The 27,067-nt window shown below is 34.7% G+C and overlaps 2 protein-coding genes and 1 long non-coding RNA gene across 4 annotated transcripts; 2 read left to right on the top strand and 1 right to left on the bottom strand.

Annotated features, from left to right (window-relative positions):
• Positions 1 to 120: 120 nt before the first annotated feature.
• On the top strand, positions 121 to 6,717 carry trnau1apb (tRNA selenocysteine 1 associated protein 1b). 2 transcript variants are annotated; one of them, XR_012389490.1, is made up of 9 exons: positions 121 to 264; positions 787 to 884; positions 2,269 to 2,368; positions 2,811 to 2,863; positions 2,942 to 3,321; positions 3,510 to 3,629; positions 5,457 to 5,682; positions 5,770 to 5,812; positions 5,920 to 6,717. XR_012389490.1 is itself a non-coding variant. In NM_001029966.2 (9 exons), exons 1-9 carry the CDS (start codon positions 229 to 231, stop codon positions 6,060 to 6,062), a joined length of 951 nt encoding a protein of 316 aa, NP_001025137.2. In that variant the 5' UTR covers positions 124 to 228; the 3' UTR covers positions 6,063 to 6,717. The 2 variants fall into 2 exon arrangements, 1 of the variants encoding a protein (NP_001025137.2); NM_001029966.2 differs by having other exon boundaries at positions 124 to 264; positions 2,942 to 3,073.
• Positions 6,718 to 7,769: 1,052 nt separating this feature from the next.
• Positions 7,770 to 12,511, bottom strand: fitm1l (fat storage inducing transmembrane protein 1, like). Its single transcript, NM_001351668.1, has 2 exons — positions 11,850 to 12,511; positions 7,770 to 9,489 (listed from the first exon to the last, which is right to left on the bottom strand). Exons 1-2 carry the CDS (start codon positions 12,026 to 12,028, stop codon positions 8,796 to 8,798), a joined length of 873 nt encoding a protein of 290 aa, NP_001338597.1. The 5' UTR covers positions 12,029 to 12,511; the 3' UTR covers positions 7,770 to 8,795.
• On the top strand, positions 9,019 to 26,032 carry LOC141378146 (uncharacterized). The gene is made up of 4 exons (XR_012391922.1): positions 9,019 to 9,092; positions 10,871 to 11,028; positions 11,835 to 11,992; positions 25,592 to 26,032. It is a non-coding gene; the product is annotated as an uncharacterized lncRNA (long non-coding RNA).
• The last annotated feature ends 1,035 nt before the right edge of the window (positions 26,033 to 27,067 follow it).

Here is a 27,067-nt window from a genome sequence, read left to right as displayed (position 1 = left end):
CATGCACTGTTATTATTTTAAATAGATTTTTACAGATTAACTCTGTTATAGCTTGGTGTACAGAATAATGGGTGAGGTTGGATCCAAAAATTGCGTGGCCGGAAACGGAAGTGTTTCTCTGAAGTATACGTTTTGCTTAGCTTCACGAACCAACCACCACGCAAATTCTGCAGACAACCGTCGATAAATTTCACTAAACACTGCGGTGCAGCATTTTCAGCCGCCAAGATGTTTAACAGAATGACAAGTTTGTGGATGGGCGATGTAAGTAGCGTGTTTTGTTTTACTTTTTAATCGATAACGCGAGTGTGTAGAGCAGAAACTAGCAGCATGTGGTTTTAGCTCGATGTTACGCAAGCACGACAAAGTGAACGTTTGAAATACTCACTAAACGAACAACGACCATAAACGAATGCATGTCGATTTAAATTATATTGTAATATGTTTGAAAACAACCCGCTATTTAGTCAGTAAGTTATTTTTACCCTATGTTTGTTGTCGACAGGCCTCTTGTATTTGCATAAGTACTTTAGTGTCGTAATGTGAACGATAAGACGAACTACATGTTTTACTTTAAGCACGTATGATTGTAAGATCACTCAACCTAGCAATATGCTTTGGTGCACATCTTTAGGTTAAGCCAATTTTATTATTTAAAGTTTTGTGGCACGTGACGCAGGTCTCTGAACTTTCTTGATCTTCCTGCAAATCATTGACACGTTACATATTCACAATATTTTGCCATATTTAAATATAAGATTAACATTATCATCATTTGTTTTACAGTTAGACCCATACATGGACGAGAACTTCATTAAGCAAGCTTTCAGCACCATGGGAGAGACTGCGTTCGGTGTCAAGATCATTACACATCGAGTTACTGGGTAAGTTAGGATCTCTAATCTAAATAGAGAACAACGGTCAGCTCCAGTTGTAAATTCTTCAGAGAGTTTAACCAGATTTTTTAACTCTAAGAACAAGATCTGCTGTTAAGTTTAAACATCTAAAGTTGTTAACTGCACCGATTAGGCACGGGCTGGTATAAAACTGTTGGTATGATGATAACTTTGGATAAAGTAACATCACGGTTTCACTGTATTGTTATTACTGCTCTAAAATATGTTCTATTTAAATGTCTGGGTGTAAAACAGCAACTTTTTCCTTCCTTGAACACAATGTATTTTATTTTAAGAAACATTTAAAATATTTTTCAACAGTTGCTTTTGACGTGAAGGTTTTTCTTTTTTTGCTGGAGATGCTGTTGTCCTAAAAAAATCTAAATAAAATAGTCACAAAGAACATTTAAAAAATAAAGTTCTTATACCTTAGGAATGGTTTAACAGACAATTTTGGCGGTTGTAAAACCTTGACTTTGCAAAGCTGCAGTAAACATTGAAACCATGCCTATCACGGCTATAAATATTTTAGCTGATAACCATTTTATTTAAAAAAAATCTTTCTCCAATACCGATATTGGTCAGTTTACTAATTAATTTTTTTTTCACTCAAATGGAATTGGATCTATTTAACAGTCAACTGTCCAACATTTTAAGAGGGGCACAAGCTAAGATAAAAAAAAATACAATGACAATTTTTCGTAGCTGATTTTTTGCCCTTTTGTAGAAATTTTAGAAACGATTTGACATATGTTAAATAAACGTTGTATTATATTTATAAAAAAAACTTAAACAAATCCATTGCTGTTGCTATATGAAAGTGATAATTTTTTTATATTCAAAAATATTTTCCAGAAAAATATTGACTCATTAAAGTGCAGTTGGTTTCTTTTGTTGTTCTTTTTAGCCAAACTAAGCACTGCTTTTGTGCCAGCAATTGTGTTCAAACCAGATGCTCTTCCGATCTGACATTTTGTACATATTAGGTGCACATTATAGTTTTTGTAAGCATTTTGTGATTGTTCTTCAAACTATAGTAGATATGCTAGTATTATCTACTAGGAATTAGTTGAATCATTATCTCATCTTAATTTTTAAATAATCATCTTCATTGGTTAAAAAAATGATCATGAAACACCAAATTACAATTTATGGAGATTTCAACGTTTTCAACAATTTTTTTTTTTGTGTTACACATCAGAAGACTATGCTGCCCTTCACAATTCCTAATACAATAGAGGAATGATAAAGTTATTTTTATCTAAATATTATAAGTATTACTATTTTTAAGCACTTAAAAATAGGTTAACATTTCCCAATTGTAAAAACAACAAAAACACATGAGACAATCCTCTGTTGTGTGCTTTTTCAGAGGCTCAGCTGGATATTGTTTTGTGGAGATGGCAGATGAGGCCAGTGTTGACCGCTGCGTGCAGAGGCTTAATGGGAAGCTGGTTCCAGGATCAAATCCGGTGAGATGCCAAACTTGCTCCCAATAAATTGTATAGTTTTGGCATCTATCTTTATTTTTTCCATATATATTTTTCAATGCATTCATGTGTATATATAGATCATTATAGGAAGAAGTAACCAGCATGGCCCCCACCTGGTTTAAGACATTTCAGTTATTACTCCATATATTACTAGTGATGGGCAAGTCACAGAGCTCAATTTTTTCCCTAAGGAAGGTGGTTGAGGCTGTTTATAAAATGACTTTGTTTGAAGCTGGTGAATAAACTCTGTTAGGAACTAGCTGACGAATGGGATAAAGCCAGTTCTGATTGGTGGAGGTATGTGGAAATCATAGCTTCCTTACTCTAATAATATGACACTTTATTTGTCAGCGAATTGACTCCATACTACAGACAAGGCATCGTCTGATTTGCTCAATAGTTTTATTTCTTTTGTTTTCAGCCCAGGAAGTTCAAGCTAAACTATGCAACATATGGGAAAAGGCCAGAGCCTGGGTAAGCACGATAACATTCAACAGCCAACTTCTTGATTTCATGAAGTCTTTTTGTAATTTAGTTGGTTTTCTCCCTCAGCCCAGAGTTCTCTGTCTTTGTTGGCGATCTCACATCAGAAGTGGATGACTACCAGCTACATCAGTTCTTTCTGAAAAAATTCCCTTCATGTAAAGGAGCTAAAGTTGTCACAGATCCCTATGGGAACTCCAGGTATGAAAAGCTGCAGCTATCACATGTGTACCGTATAACCTTACTTGGCTTTCTTTGACAGTTTGACCTACTGATGTTGACAACAGATGAGGTAGTTCAACTAGATGTGGTCTCCTTTATCTTTCATTTGATGTCTTATTTTCAGTCGATACTCTTTACCCTCCCTCTCCTAAAAAGGGCCAGACAATACATGGATGTGTTTTGCCGTTGTTGCAAATCTGCTAAAACTATTGTTTTCCCCATATAGGGTAAGCAAGAGCAACTCACAATTGAAGTGATGCTACTTCATGTTAAAAGTAAAAGAGAAGTTTCAGTTCTACCATCAAATCAATTTTTTACTTTCTGAATACATAATGAAATATGCTTATACTGCATGATGAGGCGCACAGAGAGTAAGAGAGCGGGTGTTGATGATGCAGTTTTTTTCACTGTACAGGGGTTATGGCTTTGTCAAGTTTAGCGACGAGAATGAACAGAAGAAAGCCCTCGAGGAGTTTCAGAATGCTTCGGGTCTCGGAGGAAAACCCATCAGGATAAGCATCGCCGTCAACAAAGGGTACATTTCATCTGATTAAATGCATTTATTTCTGTTTAATGTTTAACCCGTTTAAGGTTTGACCTTTTTTTTTGTTTACTAACCCTTAAGTTATTTTGCAATTTGTTCCTCTTCAAACACAAAGCGAGATACTTTAATAAAATTGGAGAAATTTACGATACTTCATAAAGAGATCTACAAATAAATCAGGCATCTTAGAAAAGATATAGTCAGTTTGTGAGGATCGGATTTAATTAAGTTTTTTTCACATTCAAAAAAAAAAAAAAAAAGCAATCAGCAAGTGAACCATACCTGAAAAACTTCAAATTTGTCAACTGACATGCAAAATTAACCAAAAACTGAAATTGCTGTCATTTAATAGCCCTTTACTTGTTCCATACTTATTTGACTTTCTTATTTTGTGTTGAACACAACAGATTACATTTTTAAGAAAGCTGGAAACTTTGACTTTAGTAGTATTTGAAGAAAATTTAGGATTTTATTTTAAGTTTGGGTAGACTTTCAGTGGAGGGAACAAACATTTCTCAGATTACGCTAAAAATACAGTAATTTGTGTCCTAAAAATTATCAACTTTTTATGGGGTTGAAATAATGCTATACAAGTAATTTTGGTTTGGAAGGGAAGTAACACTTAAAGGTGCAGTAGTTGATTGTCTTCAGAAACATGTTTTGTTTTGGTGGTGGAAAGTCTCATCACATTCCAATAATAATTTTTACAGTTAAAGACCTAAATGTATTTATATGTATTTTTATGTTCTGGATAAGGCAATAAACTAAAAAATGTACATCCAATTAAAAAATTGTCAGGCCAACATTTCCCATAAATCTGATAAGTAGCCCAAACTGTCAGTCAGCAAATGTAGATGTGTACTTCTGCGCACCTGTTCACGCAGATCTGCCATTTGCGTGTGCACGCTTGCCGTGTTCACCTGCATGAGAGAGAATCTGAAAATTGTTTTTTTTTTTAATTCTGAATCCCATATTGGAGTTACTTTTGCATGCTGGAGGAAGGATGTGACCATGGCTGAAGTGTTTCTGTTAGACGGGTAATGTTAAGTTTTAAAACTATTTTAGTCACGCAAAGCTGATGTAGATTGTGTTGTTTCTATGCACAGTAGTGTTGTTCAGCCTCTAAAATCTTCCTGCCAAAGATTATTGTGGCTATTTTCAGTTTCATATGGGACCTTTTACTGCATCGATAATGTAGATTTATATTTAGTTTAACAACAAAACATCATTAAATAGTGCTATTCCACCTATCCTGCTTTACTGAGCTGAATTTGGTTATATATTCACATTGGTTTATTTTTGAACATGAAAGCCTGTGACAAACTCCCTATATTATTTACCATGCTACTTTGAATATTCGCTCAGAAATAGCATGCAAGTATGGCTTAATAATAATTGTAAATGCTGCATGCTGCCGGCCAACCACTAAGCATACAGTAGTCACTTTAGGACAAAGCATGTGAGAGAGTGAGACCGTCGATCCTTGCATGCATGAAATATTCCACATTGACAAATATTTCTTGCTACATAACTGAAAACGTGCTAAATATAATAGTTTTAGTTCAGAATTGTTGTATTATAAAGTAGTGTAAGGTTTTCTAACTGGTGAATGACATGATCTCGTAGTGGGTCTACTGTCATCTTTAATGTGCGTGTTCGTGATATCAGGAGGCGTGGCTTTGGATTGCAGTGGATGGACTGTGTTTTAAAGATATGCAATTTTATAGAATTTTGGCAGATCACCTACTGCACCTCATTTAAATTTAAACCTGTCAGATCCACTTAAAATCTCACTATATATATTTTTTCTTAATTCAGCAACAAAGCAAGCACTTACCACAACCAGAATAACACCTACAACACCAACTATCAGCAGCAGTACTATCAGCAGCCCTACAACAGTTACTACCCACAGTGGGGCTATGATCAGTACAGCGGTTACAACTACGGATATAACCCTTATGCGGCCCCCCCTCCAATGATGGGACCACCTCCACCCATGGGAATGCCTCCCATGCCCCCTGACATGCAGGGATCCACAGAGGTATTTTATGGTACCGTTAAAATGTTTTCATATTAACCTCCAAATTATTACTGTTCTGGAACTAACCGTTTTTTATTGCTTTATCAGGCACATGATGGCACAGAGGAAGTTGAGGAGGACCCTTCTGAAGGTAATATTTTTGTAAAATTGACTTTCTTTTATAAATTTATCATATTTGTTAATGTTTATAAAGAGCCCATACACAAGTAAATTACTCACCATCTTTTTCCCCTGCAGACCCAAACCCACAGGTGGATGTGGAAGAGTTAAATAGGCAGTACATGGAGCGAAGTGAGGAGCTCTATGATTCGCTCATGGAGTGTCACTGGCTGCCAATGGACACCATCACATCTGACATTTCTATGATGAACGGCTCATGACTATCTGAACCAACCACCGTCCAGGATTATTATATGTGAAGGAACTTGCCTTTTTTATAATGCTCTGAGCAAGTTTCAGAGATAATTTCCTCTCCCTTTCAGCCTTTTATTTGGAGCTTCATCTCAGCAGGCAAGATGCTTTTCTTTGTGTGTGTGTCCAATATTATTATCATTTTTTTTTCAGAATGTTGATAGTTACGGTTGAACTGTTCATTTTCTTTTCTTTTTTTATTTCTTTGAAGACAGATGGAAACAATTTGATTCAGTCCTGTTGTCATTTTTAACTAGGAGCTATTCCTATTCTTGCCTTATTAAACTTTTTCCATTCAAATTTTGAAGCATGCATTGTGGGTACAAATGTTGTGTCGTCAAAATAAGCCTTTATATATACCCTACACCCTTTTTGTCCTTTATGTTCAAGACATGGTCATTTTTATGGCAGATTTAGGACATGGGGATTTTTGCAAGAAAAATAATAATACAGCATTGACCAAGATTTCTCTGCTCTTAAATTGGGGCATAACTCAGTACTTTGGGGCATAAATCATTACACGTTTCTTATTTAAGGCTGTGCTTTTCCAAAAAAGTGAGTATTTTTGTAATAACATACTGAGGTTGTCAAGGATGAACTTAATAAATCACTTTGATGTCTCAATTGTCTCCTTGTTTGGAATTATGACTTTATCTCTTGCTAAAGAATTCTAATGCCATTAAAGACATGCTTTGCCCTACAGGGATAAATTGATTTCTCATATTGTTCCAAATGTTTTTTTTTCTGTAGATATTTTGATTTGAACACCATTGGAAATAATAGTCATCAAGGTTAGGCACAACACGAGTAATTGATGATTTTCTGTTTTGTTGAATTATGAGTTTATTATCTATCATTGTGTGATCATGATCTTCTACATCAGTGGTTCCCAAAGTGGGGGTCGCTTGGTAATTTCCAAAAATCAAATTCATTTTATTAAACTAGAAATAACCTACAGAAAAAGTTAATAGTTACATAAAGCAAATAAAAAAGCCATCAGCCCTTCGATTTTATTATGATTATTTTTTTAATTATTATTTTTTACTCCTGGGGTGATTACGATATATTAAAGACACGGCAATAGCGTCAGATAGATTTTATGGTACCAGGTTAAACTGTCTGACACCTTTATGGGCTCAACAATAAGAATTACCTGGTGGCCCGGGCCAGCATGACAGACGATTGGAACAGTAGACAGGATCATTACTGGTCCGATTGGGACTTTTTAAGTCTTTAAATGCTACCTTTGTGACGTTGTTAACATTATATTGCTTTTCGGTTACTCTTACCTGGTTTGATGTTTTAAGCATGCAGTTTTTTCTATAACCTGGTAACAACCAATACATCGAAGAAACAGCAACATGGTGGCAACATCAAATTATAAGGCTAAAAGAAAAAGTTTGTTTCTAAAGTCTTGGAAGCAGACATTCACATGCAATCAACACAATAAAAAATTAAGTCAACAAAGTAACAAAGTTTGACAAGTCAGCCACCTTTTGTTAAAGAATTTCAAACTGCAATAAAATACCTCCACATTTTCTATACTGCTTTTGTTCGCATAACACTTTGAATTTTGCTCATTATACATTTATTAACATTTTCTTTTAAGTATTGAAATTCTAGATTCACAGACAGTATTTTTACAAAACATTTAAAATATTTGGCTGAGAAATAGCTATTAACTTTTGCTTTATTTTCTCCTTTTTTTGGTGGGGCCAGTGAAAATTTAGGCAGGGCAATTAAAAAACTGAACCACTGGCCTGATCAGACCAGTAGAAAAAAAATCCTTAGCATTGAACCCTGGTGTTTGGCATGCTGTCCCTGGAGAGAGCCCTGAGCTCCCTCCTGTTTGAAGAGCGAGATAGTAGTTTGAGCGCCTGTAGATCTCGAGGAATCCCCAGCTTGTGAACATAATAGGAATAGCTGAGAGATATAACTGGTTAAGAGCTTGACTTATGATGCCACTTTGGATTAGTCAATTTACTTATACTGTATGTCTTTGGACTGTGGAAGGAACCCGGAGAGATCATGCAAACTGCACAGAAATGCAGACTGGCATTAGTAGGGGCTCGAACCAGTGGCGTTTTTGCTGTGAGACAACAGTGGGAAATGAGTAGGGGTGGAAGGCGGGATTCGAAGATGACTGTAGTGAAAAAACTGGTTATTTATGGTAAGTTACTATTCATCTGTGAAGATGATGCAAGACCAGCCACGATCAATCATAAGCAATTGATACTCTCGAAATTAGTTTATAAATATATTGCACAAAAATAAATTCAGGCCACAACTAAACATGTAGGAGGGTCTCCGAGTGGCGCTTTTTAAATTTAAATGACGAATTGTCTTGGGCCTATTGATATGTTTTCAATAGGCCCATGTGCAAGGTTCATATATTTATAACCACATCAGAGGATATTGGATGTTGCGATATCACTGGCATTGTTATTTTGCGGGTCACGAATTGAAAAGTTTGGGAACCCCTGGTCTAGATTCACTTTTTGTGCTTCTACAATTTCATATTGGTGAATGTCAGAATTTAGTCAGCATGCAATTGAGAATGAAACACAAGAGCAGCAATTTTTCATATGTAATTGATCAAATATACCTTCGTTGGATATTGACAAGAGATTTGGCTAAATGTTCTGCTGTACTGCAGCCTTACACAACATTCATTTGAGTTCAGTTAAGATTTCAAACATACTTCAGTCGATCTCTTTAGCATTAGTTTGTGTTTCTAATAACTCATCCTGTTTGCTCTGGGTGGACAAAAGTCCCACCCCTGGTCTTCCAGGACAGTACCAGCTAGGTCCAAGTCGATACCAGCCCTGATACAGGGCTCTCCAGCTCAAACAACCCAAAGCACCTCCTAAAAGCTGAGTAGGAAATTCTGGGAAATAAGCCAGCAAGCAGAGCAGCAGGAACACCCAGAGACTCAACAGCAGGACGCAGAACAGGAAGAGGATGCGCAGCGGGGCTTCTGAGGGTCCACCCAGGTTCAGGTAGGGCCCAAACACTGCCGTCTCCTCAGCCAGAAGCAGGCAGCACAAACACAGCAGGAGGGCATCTTCAGATACTTCGTAGCCTCGCCACAACATGCCAGAGCGGACGCATGTCTCCTTTGTTTCTGCTTCCCGTAAGAGCAGTAAAGGGTGGCCTTCTCCATTGGTCCCAGAAGTCATTTCAAGAGCGGCACTGAGGGGCTCGTAGCAGCTCCCTGTGGCATTTTCCAGCAAGCACAGCAGCTTGCGGAAGCCCAACCACAGTCCACCGGCCACTGCTAACCGAGACAGGTGTCGCAGGGAAAGAGTGAGCGAACGGCGAACTGAGAACGAGAGAACGAAGACAAAAGAGCCAACAAAGATGCAGGTCCAGCCCCAGCCTGAGCGCAGGAAAACCCTAGAAACCAAGAGGGATTAACATATTATTGTTTCAATATTGAAATCTCTGTCCATATCTTATATTCCATTTGCAAGCTATTATTTGTAGGCTGCGTAGGCACCTTAATGCATAAAGTACACATCCTGTGAACACTTTACTGGCCCAATCCTAAATAGCACACTTCATGTTCACTTGTGGTCTTGAAATGGCTGCCACAGATAGACGTAGGCCTATGTTAAGTCTTGTTTTAAAATACAAAAGAAGGTCATTTGAAGAATGTTGGAAATAGGTAGCTATTGACTTCCTAACAATTTTTACTAAAAAGTCGATGACTAAAATTTTTATATAGTCTTCCAAATGTCTTCTGGTTCATCAGAAAGTAAAAGAAAACTCATAGAAGTTTGGGTGAGTATATTTGAATTTTTGGAACGGCCGTTTTGATGCTATGCACACTTCTGCTAAGGATGAACAAATTAAGGTTTAAGCAGATTATTTTATGAAAGTGCAGAGGAAGACCACAAAGGTGAAGAGTGCCATTTGGGATTGGGTGACAATTTCATTTAGCAGTGAAGTGAGGCAACTGAGACTGATTGGTCACATTGTTATAATAAATACTGCCTTCAATTAATCTTGTAATTTTTAAAAACAATTTATGTCACATTTTACACTACCTGACAAAAGTCTTGTCATCTATCCAAGTTTTAGGAACAACAAATAATAACTTTTAGTTGATCATTTGGTATCAGAAGTGGCTTATCTGAAGGCAAAGGCCGTTAGATTATGCTTATTTTACTTAAGTAAAATATGATCATGGCTTGATTTTTAATTAATTAATTAGTACAGTAAGGTCTGACTTTGCTTAGACAAAAGTCTTGTCAATTAACAGAAATACTGTACAGTATAGAATATAAAGTCATGGTGCAGTGGAAAATAATGAATATTGTGTATGACTCCCATGAGCTTGGAGGACTGCAGTCGTACATCTCTGCAATGACTCAAATAACTCATTAATAAAGTCATCTGGAGTGGCAAAGAAAGTGTTTTTGCAGGACTCCCAGAGTTCATCAAGATTCTTTGCATTCATCTTCAATGCCTCCTTCATCTTACCCCAGACATGCTCAATAATGTTCATGTCTGGTGACTGAGCTGGCCAATCCTTGAGCACCTTGACCTTCTTTGCTTTCAGGAACTTTGAGGCTGAAGTATGATAAGAAGCGCTATCCTGCTGCAGAATTTGTCTCCTCCTGTGGTTTGTAATGTAATGGGCAGCAAAAATACCTGATACCTCAGGCTGTTGATGTTGCCATTCACTCTCACATGCCTCCATACTGAATGTAAAACCATGATTTTTCCTTCACCAAACTTGACTGATTTCTGTGAGAATCTTTTGTCCATGCAGGTTCCAGTACGTCTTCTGCAGTTTTTGTGATGATTGGGATGCAGTTCAACAGATGATTCATCAGAAAAATCTACCTTCTGCCACTTCCAAATGATCAACTACAAGTCAAGTTAATAATTGTTGCTCTTAACTGGGATTGGCGACAAGACTTTTGAAAGGTAGTGTACTCACATCTTTGATCTCAGAATAAACCTTTTTGCATGGGATTTTTATTTGCTGGGGACCTTATAAAATTAAATTCACTAATTTATCCACTGCATAAATATATAAAATATAACATAACTTGATTAACAAGTTGCTTTACTTCACTTCCATTCCTACATTCTCTCTTACGGCCTCATGCAATAGTTAGATGTCCAGTGGATGCGCTCTTCAGAATCTCACTTGTAGTAGTAGGTCATTGGTGTACATTTTGCCCACTTTTTTCAAATACTTATGAATTCAGACATACTCCTCTGCTCACATACTGTTTTTCACACACTGTAAAATGCTGGGTTCCACACAATCAATTTGTGTTGAGGAAACATGAAGGAATTAATTTAACTTATTCATTTTTACAAATATAAGTGGATTGAACTTAAAACAACTGCGTTGTCCTGAAAAAACCTCAAGATTTGGGTTGTTTCTGCTCAATTTTAATAAGTAGTTTGGACAAATAGTAAATGTAATTTTTAAATGTACTTTATAGGAAAATTTGGAGTTTTATGGAGAAGTCATTGAATCAATCATTCAGCAAACCCAGTTTTATTCAGCAATACTACTGTGTTGCATAGAGATGTGATGGTTTCATTCTGGTTTGACCTCATTTTGAATACAAATGGCAAATAATGTGTCTAAAACGCAAGTCATTCAGTGCTAACATTTGTTGTAAACAAGCAGCGACACTATAGTACAGACAACAGAAATCTTGCCGGTGTGGTGTTGCTTAGTTAAACTGAATTTAATAACATATTTATTTGAACAGGTTTGTGCTGCTTACCTGTACAGAAAGTGAGTCCTCTTGGCGAAGACACTATAATGGGAAACCCACAGACTCAGGAGAGGCCCAAACAAAAGCAAGGCCGACAGCAGCAAGTGGAAATGACGTCGAAATGATGTGTTGCCCAGAAGTCCAGCTGCCAGGTCAGTAATGACCACAAGGATCGAGTTTAGAAACATTTGTATTGTTTGAGGTCAATTACAGATAATATGGGTTGTAATAGTACAAATTCCCCTGCAGTGAATACTAAATAAATATGCAATTAATAGATTTACATGTGCTCAAAGAGTAAGCATGTACAGTAATCATCAAAGTAGATCAGTGCAAACGTTTGCTCCAGTTGGCACTGAAATCGGTTGCAGATATGCTTATAGTTACAGTCACAATTTTTTTTTGCATTCAATCCAGTTGTGAAAACTCTTTCCTCTTCTTGCACTCTATGTCCTTCAACCTCCAGGAGATTTTCATGGCCTGTGTCTCCTCTGATCCGTCTTTCCAGTGATCTGGGAGCGCTCGGCCTTCACATGCTCGTCACCAATAACTTCTGTTTACTCACTGATTCCAAATCCTTGAGAGTCCTGTTCATTCCTGATTTCCATGCTCTTTGAATGTGCGGGTCACTTTCATTTCTCCAGCCGCACAACTGTCCTTACAGAGGGTCTCTGGCAGCTTTCACAGGGCCCACTCTCCACCCCCTCACAACAGAAAAAGAAATGTTGTCGCCTTCTGTGTGCTTGTGTTTGCAGGTGTCATGTTGCAATTACTGCTCTGTAAGAAACTTCTCTTACTATGGCAAGCTATTTCAACATTTAATCAGTATAGAACACTAGTATATATTATCATGCTAATAATAATAATAATAATAATAATAATAATAATATATATATATATGTCAATATGTGTATGCATTTGTATTAGTAAGTACAACTACTTATTCATTAGCTGTTAGTGATAACCCTTTGGGAATTAGCCTTTTAAAAGATACTAATACTTGTTCATTATTTATATATCTGTTATTAATATTGGATACATGTACTTTCTAATATGATCTCTTTAATTTACTTATGTGTTGGATTGTAGAACTTATTCAGAAGATACCACTACTTTTAGATACTACTCATTAATTAGATATTGAAGCTATTAAATAGATACTATATTATCTTGGTACTAGTGCTATTTCATAATGACTAGTGATGTTTATTTTGATTAAAATGTACTCTAACTGGGATTAATACTTAAAGGTTCTAGTAATTAAAAATATTACGCAATCAGTACCCATTACTGGTAGCATAGTATTTTTTAATTACTAGAACCTATTAAATAATTTTACTTACTATATAAAAGATAATAGAAATGAATTAATTAGGTACTATTTATATACACTCACCAGCCACTTTATTAGGTACACCTTACTAGTGCCGGGTTGGACCCATTTTTGCCTTCAGAACTGACTTCATGGTGTAAATTCAACAAGGTACTGGAACTATTTTTCAAAGATTTTGGTCCATATTGACATCATAGCATTACGCAGCAGATTTATTGGCTGCACATTCATGATATGAATCTTCCTTTCCACCACATCTCAAAGATGCTCTATTGGATTGAGCTCTGGTGACTGTGGAGGCCATTTGACTACAGTGAACTCATTGTCATGTTCAAGAAACCTGTCTGACATGATTCGCGCTTTATGACATGGTGTGTTATCTTGCTGGAAGTAGCCATTAGAAGATGGGAATACTGTGGTCATAAAGGGATGGACATGGTCAACAACAACACTCAGATAGGCCGTGGTGTTAATACGATGCTCAATTGGTACTAATGGGCCTAAAGTGTGCCAAGAAAATATCCCTCACACTATTACACCACCACCACCAGCCTGAACCATTGATACAACGCTGGATGGATCTATTTTTTATGTTGTTGATGCCAAATTCTGACCATACCATCTGAATGTCGCAGCAGAAATCAGACTAGACAAATTTTTTCCAATCTTCTATTGTCCAATATTGTGAGCCTGTGCAAATTGTGGCTTCAGTTTCCTGTTCTTAGCTGAAAGGAGTGGCCCACGATGTGGTCTTTTGCTGCTGTAGCCCATCCGCCTCAAGGTTGGACATGTTGTGTGTTCAGAAATGCTCTTCTGCATACCTCTGTTGTAACGAATGGTTATTTGAGTTACTGTTGCCTCTATATCAGCTGGAACCAGTCTGGCCATTCTCCTTTGACCTCTGTCGTCAACAAGGCATTTGCCCCCACAGAACTGCCGCTCACTGAATATTTTCTCTTTTTCGCACCATTCTCTGCAAACCCTAAGGATGGTTGTGCGTGAAAATCCCAGTAAATCAGCAGTTTCTGAAACACTCAGACCAGCCCTTATGGCACTAAAACCCATGCACTTGAACTTCAGCAGATCGTCTTGACCATGTCTACATGCTTAAATGCTTTGAGATTCTGCCATGTGATTGGCTGATCAGAAATTTGTTAACGAGCAGTTGGACTGGTGTACCTAATAAAGTGGATGGTTAGTGTAAATGTCAATAATATCCTTTGTGATTATTACTGGAAACAAATCTTAGCAACAAAAACTGAAATTTAAAAAAGTAAAAGTAGAATTTACCAAAACAATTACTAGCAACAGAACAAGTATTTAATAAATGTGTTATGGTATTTGCTGAATAAGTATTACTATCTACAAATAAGAGCTTTTAATAGCTGTTAATACATATACAGTTTGCTAGTATGTACTATATAAATACGAATATTTGATAATGTTTACTAGTCATAACTGCAATAAACGCATAAAAATTCAAATGTACCTGTAACCGCACTGAATTCCATAGTAGTAAAAACAAATACAGAAGTCAATGGTGTCCAGTTTTCTTCAAAATATACTATTTTGTGTTTAACAGACATGCACAAACGTTTGAAACAAGAAAAGGGAAGTAAATGACAAAATTTTCATTTTGGGTGAACATAACATTTGAGCCATAGCTAAAATATATTTATTTCTAGCAACAACAGTACTTGTAGCTAAATAATAAGCTCTAATAAGTAGTTAATACATACTTTGTACCTTACATTTTTTTTAAGTTGAATCAAATTAACCTTAGTCATTGTAACTTAAATGACATTAACTGACCTTAAACAGCTTGTATAATTAAAAAAGTTAGTTAGAAACATGGTTGACTTAGTTAAGTGTTTAATTTAATTAACAAAAACATATTTTCATGACTAAGTTTTTTATTGTGCAACAAATAAGTAGTATAAAAATAGCTTATAATAAATAAAATCAGCATAATAAGTAGTCTACTAGTATCAAATGAATAGTTACCCAATTTAATAGGTACTATTGTCTAATAATAAGCACTCATGAATGATAAAGTATCTATAAATAGTAAAAGAATAAGCACTAGTAACTAATAAAGTACTAAAAAGACACTAGTATCCAAAATAAGTACTATTCTCATATAACTACATGGTAAAAAAGGATCATTGTTTAACTTGACATAATTGCAATGATGAAATGAAAAATAAATTCAATTGATATCTTAATTACACATTTTAGTGCTGTTTTTAGTGAATGAGAGCAGTGCTCTTAAAATGTCAGTGAACACTGCTGTATAAATGCCAGTAAATGCTATGAACAGTTACTGGGGTGCTTTTCAATTCAGCCATATTTAGCTCTAACCTTTGTGCTGTATCTTCATCTCACACCGCTGCTTTCTCCATTCTTAGCTTCAGCTGTCGGTTCTGCCTGTCTCTGTCAATCACCGAGTCCCTCAATAGCCTCCACAGTCTGCAGCAGCTGCATTCTCTTCTTCTTCTCTCTCCCTCTAAAAAAAATGGAAGAAATTATCTCAAGAAATTAAACCCTCAGTTACTAGACAAAATTCAGAAGAAGATTAAGTTATTGCACCGAACATGGAGAATTGTTTTCCTGTGAGAGTTTCAGCAGCACTGGATGCAGAACCAGACTAGAGGAAGGTTCTATATTATATTTCAAAACTCCGGTGCTAGAAAGCTTTGAGATGCATAAAAAAAAGCGTTTCTGTCAAAAACACACACACACACACACACACACACACACACACACACACACACACACACACACACACACACACACACACAAATGGTTTAAAGTATAAAAATATGCGCTACAGGTGAATTGGGTAAGCTAAATTGTCCATAGTGTATGTATATGAATAAGTGTATATGGATGTTTCCCAGTGATAGGTTACAGCTGGAAGGGCATCCGCTGCATAAAACATATGCTGGATAAGTTGGCGGTTCATTTCGCTGTGGCGACCCCAGATTAAGAAAGAGACTAAGCCGAAAAGAAAATAAATGAATAGTATTTTAGCTCATATTCTGCAAAAACATGTAAAAGAAACATTGAGCTGCATATGGCCAACTGCATGTTATAATCACACATGGGAAACATGCCTTTGGAAGGTTTTCATGCAAAACCCATGTGATCACATGTGTTTTATTTGAAATGTCCAAAAACTGTTTCACATGTTTGAAGAAAAAAACAACTTTAAAACATGCTTAGCATTAAATTCATGATTACATGATTCATGATTGCCCTTTTTTACTTGTTTATTTGTGCTTTTAAAAGAGATGTAAGCATTTAAAATGTTTTGTGTGTGGCGCATATATTGTTTTTTTTATTATTATCATGTGCAAAGATAAATAGATAGTTCACCCAAAAATGTAAAATAATTTATTTACACTATTGAATACAAAAGATGATAGTTGGACGAAATGTGGGAACCTGTAACTATCGACTATTGTTTTTCTTATAAACAACAATGGATTTCAGTTTTCTTCAAAACATCTTTCCTGGGGCTAAACAGAAAAATAAAAGTTTGGAATTACTTAAGGGTGAGTAAATAAGTGAGTAAATTAAACAGTGAGAAAAAAATGTTCAATCTTGGGTAAACCTTTTCTTTAATTTAGTCAAAAGCAATCGAGTGTTTTCAGCACACTTTTGGAACTGTCTGTTGTTAATTGACATGCACATATATGCTTACTGATGAGCAACTGCAGCATGAAAACAGTTTTCATCTCATGAATGAAACTGGACATTGTTTCAAAACAAATAAAATGTGAAGTGTATCTGTAGACTGTGTACAGTCACCATGTAAAGCTCAGACTGATTCTATGCTTACATGCAGTGCAAATTATGCAGCCATTTGTGATAATCTGAAAATGAAAATGCAGAAAGATCTGAGCAATAATATTGATGAGAGTTACTGTTTGGGCATTTTTTTTCAATATGGATAAATATGTAAGGAAAGCTAGAGGAAAATTCATTTTCTACAAAATTAGAAGTAGAGCGTTTGGTGTTTCACACCTTTTATTGGTCATTTTCATTTTCATTGGTTGTTTCACGAATAAGGTCCAAGATTAAGAATAAAAGTTACTTGTAAAATACAGTAGTGAAAGATGACTTCACTCACAACCTTTAGTATGTTTTCTTGCACAGCTGGATGTTGTAAGAAAAATAATAGTTTGCATTACCCAAAACTGATTAGCTGTTTGGTCTTAAAGTCCTTTTTAGGTATATATATATATATATATATATATATATATATATATATATATATATATATATATATATATATATATTTTTTTTTTTTTAATTATTATTATTATTTTTTTTTTTACAATTTATGATGGTGTAGCAGTCAAAATAGAACAAATGAGCTCATGTATAGGACAAATTCTGGACCTTTGTCATAGTAAGGTGGGTCTTTCAAACTACCTGAACCCCCCTTGGCTATGGGCCTGAGATATTACTATACACCAACCAGACCATATGGGACAGGGAGAGCAGGAAATAAATGTACTAAGGAATAGGCATGATCTGGGAGTGTTCAGTAGTGTAAAATTTTAGGAATGATTGAGAAATGATTCATATCAAATGTGTGATTTATTCACATTTAACCTAATCCTTAAGAACCACATCTATGCCTTCTTGGAGAGAATCAGTGGCACCTCCTTAGCTTAGAAAAACAAAATCTATCATTCTTAAGATATATCACAGCTCCAGGTATGAATGACAACTTATTAAGCCTCTTGTGTACATTTAATTTAAATGTAGTTCTACCCTGACCAATGTCTACAGGTCTAGACCCTGTTAAACAAAGCTAAAAATACACGTCCAACACTGGGCTGCTTTAAAAGAACTTAAGACTTGTTATATTTTCAGCAGCTACAAAAATGTAAATATATTGTGCATAACTGATATTAACCTATGATTACACTCTACTGTTTTATATAGCCCATCTGCGTATAGACCACTTCAATGTGGTTATGTCATTGGCCCATGAACATTTCCTGCTTGTTGTCAAACCATTTCATAACTGTAACAAAAGTCAATTCAATCATAACGTAACTTTTAAACCCCTGTCATAACATTAAATAGCAATATGGCTCTTTTGGGATTTTGGGAAGCTTAGGTTAGGACCTTTGATATTGTTTACATCCCTCAAATTTATCTATGTTTTTGCGCTGCAATGACCTATTGGACTCTATTGTGTTTACCAGAAGGGGGCGCTATAAACTACTTCAGGTGACGATCTGCTGGTTTGTGGTCACTTAACCAATGACGCCCCCTGGTTCTTGAATTCAGGTTTCATGGGATCAAGCAGGTACAATTTCAAGTGACAATGTATGATTTGAGAATATATTTCAAAAAGTACGTTTTTGTATTGATATCTGGATGAAGGTCCAGAGAGAGAAATGTTGCAAATACCTATTTATATAGAACAATAATTATTACGTGAATAATTAATGGTAAAGATTGGTTATTAATCATAATTTGATTAATTAATAATTGCAGTACAAGTTGCTATCATGGTGACCATGAATTATTATTATTATTATTATTATTATTATAACCTCTTTTTAAAATGTAGTGAAACCAACTCTTTAAATGGCAACTTTGTTTGGAGGTTATTCCATGCAAAAAGTCCTGCATACTTAATAGCCTTTTTTTCCTTTTTCAGTACGCAACAGACAATAAATACATTTCCTGAGACCGAAGCCTATAGAGACAGGTTTTTTACAAATTTAACTTTGGAGATATGAGGGGAGTAAACCCAGAATAGATTTATAAACAAAGATATACCAATGTTGAGCCTACAAGTGGACAAAGCAATCCAACCTACTTGAGTGTACAGTACACAGTAATGAGTGAGGAATATAAGATGTGTTATAAACCTCAGTGCACCATGGTAAACAATGTCTTAAGCATGCAAACTGTGAGAAAATGCATGCATATAAATAACATCACTGTAGTCCAAAGATAGACATAAAAATTGCAGAAACAAGCTTCTTTTTAGCATCAGTTTAATTCTAAAACAGAAGCCTAAAATCACTTTCTGTATATCTGTATAAAACATGTATTTATGTCAATGAGTATTTAAGATAAAACTATCTCAAATAAATCATCATTATTTAAGTATTCCATGTGCCTTATGATGGCTATAAAAATGTAAGAATGTAAGATTGTAATGTTGAAAAACTCTGTCATTATATTCACATCATAATTCATCTTTTGACTTGCAATATTGCTCATGATTAGTACATTTATTAACTTGGCAGATGATTCTAGCTTGCAGAAGGAAAGCAATAAGGTATCCTCAAAGGAAAAGTACACCCAAAAATTAAAATGTTCTTGCCGTTTACTTGCACTCAAGTGGTTCTAAACCTTTATGAATTTCTTTCTTCTCTTGAACATAAAACAAGATATCCTGAAGAATGATGAATAAAGCAGCCATTGACAGCCATAGCAGGAACAAAAAGTACTATGCAAGTCAATGGCTTGTGCTTTCCAACATACTTCAAAATACGAAGTTGTCTTCGAGGGAAGAAAGAAACTCAAACAGATTTGTAAATGGTAAAATAATAATAGTTAAAATCAATTCAGTTAATTTATTTCAACATTTTATGTCAATATTTTATTGCAACAAGAAAAAACAAGCTACCATATAAACTAAAAACCTATAGAGAGCTGGAACAATCATATGTATAGGAAAGCATGTCATATACAGAGTTGGTAAGCACTTGGGACTTTTAAAACGGCTCCTGGGAACGACTGGAGTCTCTTTGTCATTCTCACAGAATGAACAACATGTCTGTGGTTTATCAGCTGTCTTTATGTTTTTAAATAGCCACACAATAGTTTCTTTTAAAAACCTACTTCGACTGTATGAAACAATTAATCATGCATTATGATGCTTACAAAACACATTACAGCCACTTTTCCTTTATCTGTGTCTCATATTGTTGTCCTGTGAGTTTTAAATCGACAAAGTTTGCATTGTTGCTGTAATAAATCCACTATAAATGACTTTGTGTTCACAGTAAACACTCTGCCGTTGATCGCTTTGTATGTTGCAAAGCTAAAGGCTTAAAATGATTAACAGGATGATTGGAAGCCATTTTACTTTATAGTTACTTTAATAAGTTCTTATGATAGCCAGATAAAACATGCTGTCTCTTTTTCTTGGCTAAAGAGTGCAGTCATCTCTGGCACTTTGCAATAATCCTCTGCTAAAGCTCTGAGTGACATTCAGGGCAGCTGCACGTCTGTGTGCTTCAATACCTGCTAAATCCATCCAACTCTGAGCTGATACAGACAACCAGCATCACACACTCAGGCAGCAGACAAAAAGACATTGACTCAAATGCTAAACTTGGGGATGTTTAATTATTAGTAAATAAAGCATGCATGATGTAATATTAGAGTAACACAGATGACCTGTACCAATCATTATTATAACATTACAATTATCATCCTTTAAGATGTTAGATATCAGATGTTTTATTTTAAGATATTTGCCCTTAAAACACTCTTATGTGCACGACTAATTTCTTGAGCACTCTCTTCAAAATAGAAATTCTTTATCAAAACTTGAAGTTTCATGAAATGTATTTAACACCCAAAGAACCTTTACATTCTTTGTAGTGGAAAAACAAATGTCTTTAGATGATTCATATTTATTTTTCACTGTAATAATGTTGTCTGAAAGGTTCTTTGGGAGGAGATAAATATATCCCTATGGCATCACTGCATAACAACAACAACAACATTTATTATAGTTAAAAGACACCTAATTTACTTGTTTCACAAGATGTAAGATAAGACTTTGGTGTCTCTAAATGTGTCTGTAAAGTTTCAGCTCAAAACACCCATCAGATTATTTATTAGCCTGCAGAATCTGCCTGTTTTGGTGTCAGCGTAGCTGTTTTTGTAGCCTGTGGCTTTAAATCTAAATGAGCTGCTTTTCCCCTCCCACCGTTCCCATGTGGGTGTCTGCTTCTCATCATGTGTTACATCAGATAAACAGCAGTCAGTGATAGAGACAGACATGGATGAAGCTGAAATACAGCTCATTAGTCCAAAATACCAAATAAGTTTATTTCATGTTTCTGTGGTGGAGTTTATTTAAGCCTTTCTGAAATGATGAGTCACACACAGATGCCGTTTGCAGTACATACATACACATATACACGTTTACTGGCGTGGTGATTATAGCGGTTAAGAATCACATGGCGATTTTATTCTCTTTATTACAAAAATGCACTGTTTTAAAAACATTTTAAACATACAAAACTTATTATTGAGGTGAAGCTGATCACAGAGAGTTTTAACATATTTTTTAATTTCAGAAAAAAATGCAAGAAATTTTCTGTGGACATGTGTATGTGTGTTATTATGGAGGCATGGCACCTGTCAATCAATTTGGTGGGGGGGGGAGAAGCACTCCTACGCACTCACATTACAGTGGGCCTCAAAATGACTAGGATTTGGATCCTATTTTAACATCAACATTTCAAAAAAAGAGACTTATTGTGTTTCTATCACTCCAATATGACTGGGGAGACACTATATCTTCAAATAGTTCTGTCCAAACAGCTTATAAAAGTTAATTTTCATCACAGGTGCCCTTTAAAGTACGTAAGAGAAGCCTGAGTTATATATGTACACTATTGCCATTGTTACACACACACACACACACACACACACACACACACACACACACACACACACACACACACACACTTATGCACGAGCATCTCACATAAAAAGTACATGAGAAATAAAGATTGTAACCAAATCAAAATGTTTATTTTTGTTTTGTAGTCTCTTTTTGGCTTAAGTTCTCTACAGCCCCCTACAGTAAAGTTATATTTCATAGAAGTTAAAAAGTGCATTGATACAGCTTTCAACAATTATCAATGAAAGTCATGTGGAAATGTGACATAGATATTTTTGTCTTTGTTTATATATGTTGCTCTATTCATTTGTATAAAAGTTAAACAAGGCTGTGATGCACACATTTAGGTCTATTTTGTGATGATGCTAATTGTTTATTGATTTAGAGCTTTTCTTAATTGTGCTTTAAATAACAATATGTCAGTGTCATGTATTTGCTAAACAATTGGACTGTAGCTAAACAATTGCACTATAGGACATGTAATTATTTATAACTCTTATGTGTCCATAAACAGTACCAAAAATAAGTGGTAGTCAGTATATGATTAGCTGCATTGCAAACACAACTGGTGTGCTCCTTGACAATGTGTTTCCTATGTGTTTCAAAGAAAATAAATGTGTTGTTACAAGAACGGACGTCGTCTCCTTGAAAGTGTAACAATAGCCAAAAGGTTATTAAAGGGTTAGTTCACGCAAACATGAAATGATGTTATTAATTACTCACCCCCTTGTAATTTCAATCTCCTGAGACAAGGCACAAATAAATTTTTAGATCTGCCTCATTCTCCCTAGACAGCAAAGGTCCAGAAAAGTCCTGAAAAACAGCCAAAAATACTGTCAAAGCATTCCATCTGTCATCAGTGGTTTAACTGTTATCATAGGAAGCCAAAAAAAAAAAAAAAAAACGTGCAAAAAGGAATTTGTTTGATAATGAGATACTTTTTATACAACTCTGCATTTCCATATAAACAGTGACACAATAAAGTATCAGTTTAGATTTTTTCTATAACCAGTACAGATGCTCCTGAATCAAAACTGAATGAATTTAAGGGTTCAAGGTCACTTATGTTAAAATTACTAATCTTTTTTTATATCTAATACAGTAAAGCAAAGTAACCAGTATAAATAGCTGACGGTATCTTGATTTTACTGTTCATTAAAAAAACTCGATGTACAACTTTATTAAGAGTTCATAAGGCAGTGCTAATAAGAGACATTCACACTATTCAAGCGCTGCTCTCAGACATCCTGTTAGTTAAATGGAGGGTCGACATTGTTATGACAGCCTGTTATCCTGTTACTTTCTGTTTTGAAATAAACATTAGGACTGTTTCTGGTAACTAATGTATTGTGTCTACGTGGTGTTGGAGGAATGGCGTGACTGTGAGAGCTCTCAGGAATGATGAATGCTGAATACCTCTATGGCTAACAGCCACCAAAATATAAGCTTCACTAGCAGCTAGTTATCCCCTGCTAAACACTCTCTTACACCTTTCAGTAACTACTTTTACCTCAGCTGTCTCTTGCTGAAGCCTGAATGATGAGGCTGTTTACATGACACCAGTCCTTTTAAGATTAACAAGAAACAGTTTAAAATAGTAGTTAACATGAACTAATAATGATCAATACTTTTTAAATATACTTATATACTTTTATTAGCGTTTGTATTAGATTTAACTTTTGTTTGTCAATTTAGAAAAAAAAATTATAATCATGAATTATACAGTGTATATTTATAAATCATTAATTTTGCTTCAGGTTAGTCTATGATTTATCAGAGATCGCCACAGCGGAATGAACCATCAACTATTCTAGCATATGTTTTATGCAGCGGATGCCCTTCCAGCCACAACACAGTACTAGGAAACACTCACACACTCTTACATTCACACACACACACTCATACACTACGACCAATTTAGTTTATTCAGTAACACTTCACAATAACAGTACATGAATAATGATGTGTTAATATGCAAGTTAAACATTAGTTTATTATGAGCTAATAATGAGTTAATGTATGCGCTAATCATAACTTTAACTATAACATGAGTCACGTGTGTTCATGTGTGAATAGAGAATACCTTAATTACTTGTTAGTACATGATTGTTTGTTAACTAATGCATTAATTACCACATTAGTTTATGCTTAATTTAACCAACATGAATAATTATATCATGACTTTACTTGGAGGGGCACATCATCATTAAAACCCCTATTAACTACTCATGAACTCCTTATGCACATTAGGTCTAGTATATTTACACTGAATACATGTTGTAATTAAAGTTAGTTTTTGATTAGCATGCGCCTTATTCATCAATAATTCATAATACAGTAATGTTTAGTTTACATATTAATACATCATTATTCATGTACTGTGATTTTAAAGAGTTACCAATTATTCAATTCACTTATACTGCATCTCTTTTGGAGCACCCGGAGGAAACACGCCAACATGGAGAGAACATGCAAACTCTCCACAGAAATGCCAACTGGGTTTCGAACCAGACACCATCTTGCTGTGCCGCCTATTTATAAATCATATTATTTATCTACATAATAATAATAAGAAATTTAATTTGTAATTTAGAAAACAATGATTTATAACCTAAAAAAAATGTTTTATAACCAAATGCTGTAATTCAAATAATGATTTTTGTTCTTCATATCCAATGCCTTAACCTAATGCTTTAATATAGTTAAAAATGAACATTTCCTTACCATCTACTTACACTCAATTGGTTCTAAACTTTTGAATTTCTTTCTTCTGTTGAACACAAAATATATTCTGAAGAATGTTGGAAAAAAGCAGCCATTGGAATCCATAACAAGGACAAATTAAGTCAAGTACCAATCTCATTGGTGGAGCTGTTCTTGATGCAGGGCATAAAAAGTGTACTGTGTAACTGTACTACAACTATATAAAAAAATATGTTAATATGTAAAAAAAAAAAAAAAAAATGACCCTGAAGTGTTTTCTTTATTATACTTTTATGTCTGGCATTTTGAGCTATGGTGTGCATGATCACATTGGCGACCTTTGATTAGTCAGAAGACAGTAAACCTCAATGAAAGGTTCAATAAAAAAAAAAAAAAATGGCTGATTTTTCCAACATTCTTCAGTATATTTTCATTTTGTGTTCAACAGAAGGAAGAAACTCTAATAGGTTTGGAACAAGTGAAGGGTGAGTAACTGATGACAGAATTCTCCCTTTCAGATGAACTATGCCACTAACTTTATTTAGCCAATTACCTAATGTAATATTTTAAGATGAATCTAAATGAATTTAAATTCAGATAGACATTCAATAATGTGATAATGGTTTCCAAATTAAATCCCACAGGCGGCAGATCCAACCATAGTTTGCAGGTGGCAAGAGTTCAGCCATATTAAATGTCATTACCTCTGCAGTGACAGGAACATGACAAGGTGTTGAAAAGTGTCTGTGGTGAACACACTGAACTGGCATTAGTGACGTCTCCTGATAATCTCTAACAAGAATCATCAGCACTCCTGGCCATCACCATTTAACCAGACGCCATTTATCACTGCCACAAAACTGTTATAATTAAATGAAATTCCATACAAGCAATGCTATGGCAGCATTAAAACACAATTCTGTGAAATGTTTGTGTTTTCTATTAAATCAAAAATAATCCTTCACCTTGATTGATCTGAACCCACGGTGAGTGATAATGCAAGCTCTGATGTAACGTTGTTTTCTCCTACAGTATATACAGTACCAGAGCACCCAAAGGGAAATCCATGCGAACACGGGGAGAACATGCAAACTCCACACAGAAATGCCATCTGACCCAGCAGAGGCTCAAACCAGTGATCTTGCTGTGAGGTGACTGCGCCACCGCACCACCTAACAAATCAAAACATAAATGTGGAAAAATTAAGCAGCCACAGTATGTTTGTAGGTGACAAGTAAACACTCTTGAGAGTCACACAAGTTTTAGGAAATTGTTCTCATAAGCTGATATACATTTCTTATAATTATCAATGTTACAAACAGTTGTTTTGCTTAATATTTTTGTGGATATTGAGACACATTTTGAATTTGTTGATGATCATAAAGTTCTGTAAACAATGTAACATTTTACAATTTTACATTTACTTAAAGTAGAGTTATTTTAAGAAATATGTATGATTAAATGCAATGCCTCAAACAAAATTTTTTACATACATTTTTGATACATTTTATGCACTCTTGCTGCATAAAGGTTTCAATTTATTTACAAACAATATTTTTCAGAAATATAAAATTAAGTTGTATAGTTTTGTAATACAATTTTACTGTGGCATAGAAGAGTACAATATTTCCCAGAATGCAAAATTGCCCATGCTGAATTTTTTTCACTAGAAACCTGATAAATGTAAATATATGCAAATTATATATTTGGATATGACATTTATAAAATATATTATATAAAATATATAAAATATGTCATATATGCAACATATATTTTACAGTATTGCAAAATGATGCTTTATATGTTTTTCAACCAACAAAGATTATATATAAAAAAATTTACATATAAGTATGTGTGTGTGTTCACATTACCATATATCAACACATATATAAAATTAATATGTATACAATACATTTATGAAAGCTAATATATTTGAACATATTTTATATACAGTTGAAGTCAGAATTATTCGCCCCCCTGTATATTTTTCCCCCAATTTCTATTTAACACAAATAAGATTTCTTCAACACATTTCTAAATATAATAGTTTTAAAAACTCATTTTAATAAATGATTTATTTTATCTTTGCCATGATGACAGTAAATAATTTTTGACTAGATATTTTTGAGATACTAGTATTCAGCTTAAAGTGACATTTAAATGCTTAACTAGGTTAATTAGGCAAGTTATTGTATAACAGTGGTTTATTCTGTAGACAATTGAAAAAAAAAATATTGTTTAAGAGGGGCTATAATATTGACCCTAAAATGGTTTTAAAAAATTAAAAACTGCTTTTATTCTAGTCGAAATAAAAAAATAAGACTTTCAGAAAAAAAATATTATAGGAAATACTGTCAAAAATTCTTGCTCTGTTAAATGTAAAATATTTGAAAGAGGAAATAATCACAGGAGGCTTAATAATTTTGACTTCAACTGTGTTTGAAATACAAACATAAACATGTATGTCTAGCACTTAATTTGCATATTTTTCCATTGAGATTTCTATTT

This window comes from Danio rerio, chromosome 2 (assembly GCF_049306965.1).
Source record: "Danio rerio strain Tuebingen ecotype United States chromosome 2, GRCz12tu, whole genome shotgun sequence".
Lineage (NCBI taxonomy): Eukaryota > Metazoa > Chordata > Actinopteri > Cypriniformes > Danionidae > Danio > Danio rerio.
Note: the sequence above shows the minus strand (reverse complement) of the source record. Positions and strands in the feature narration are given on the sequence as shown.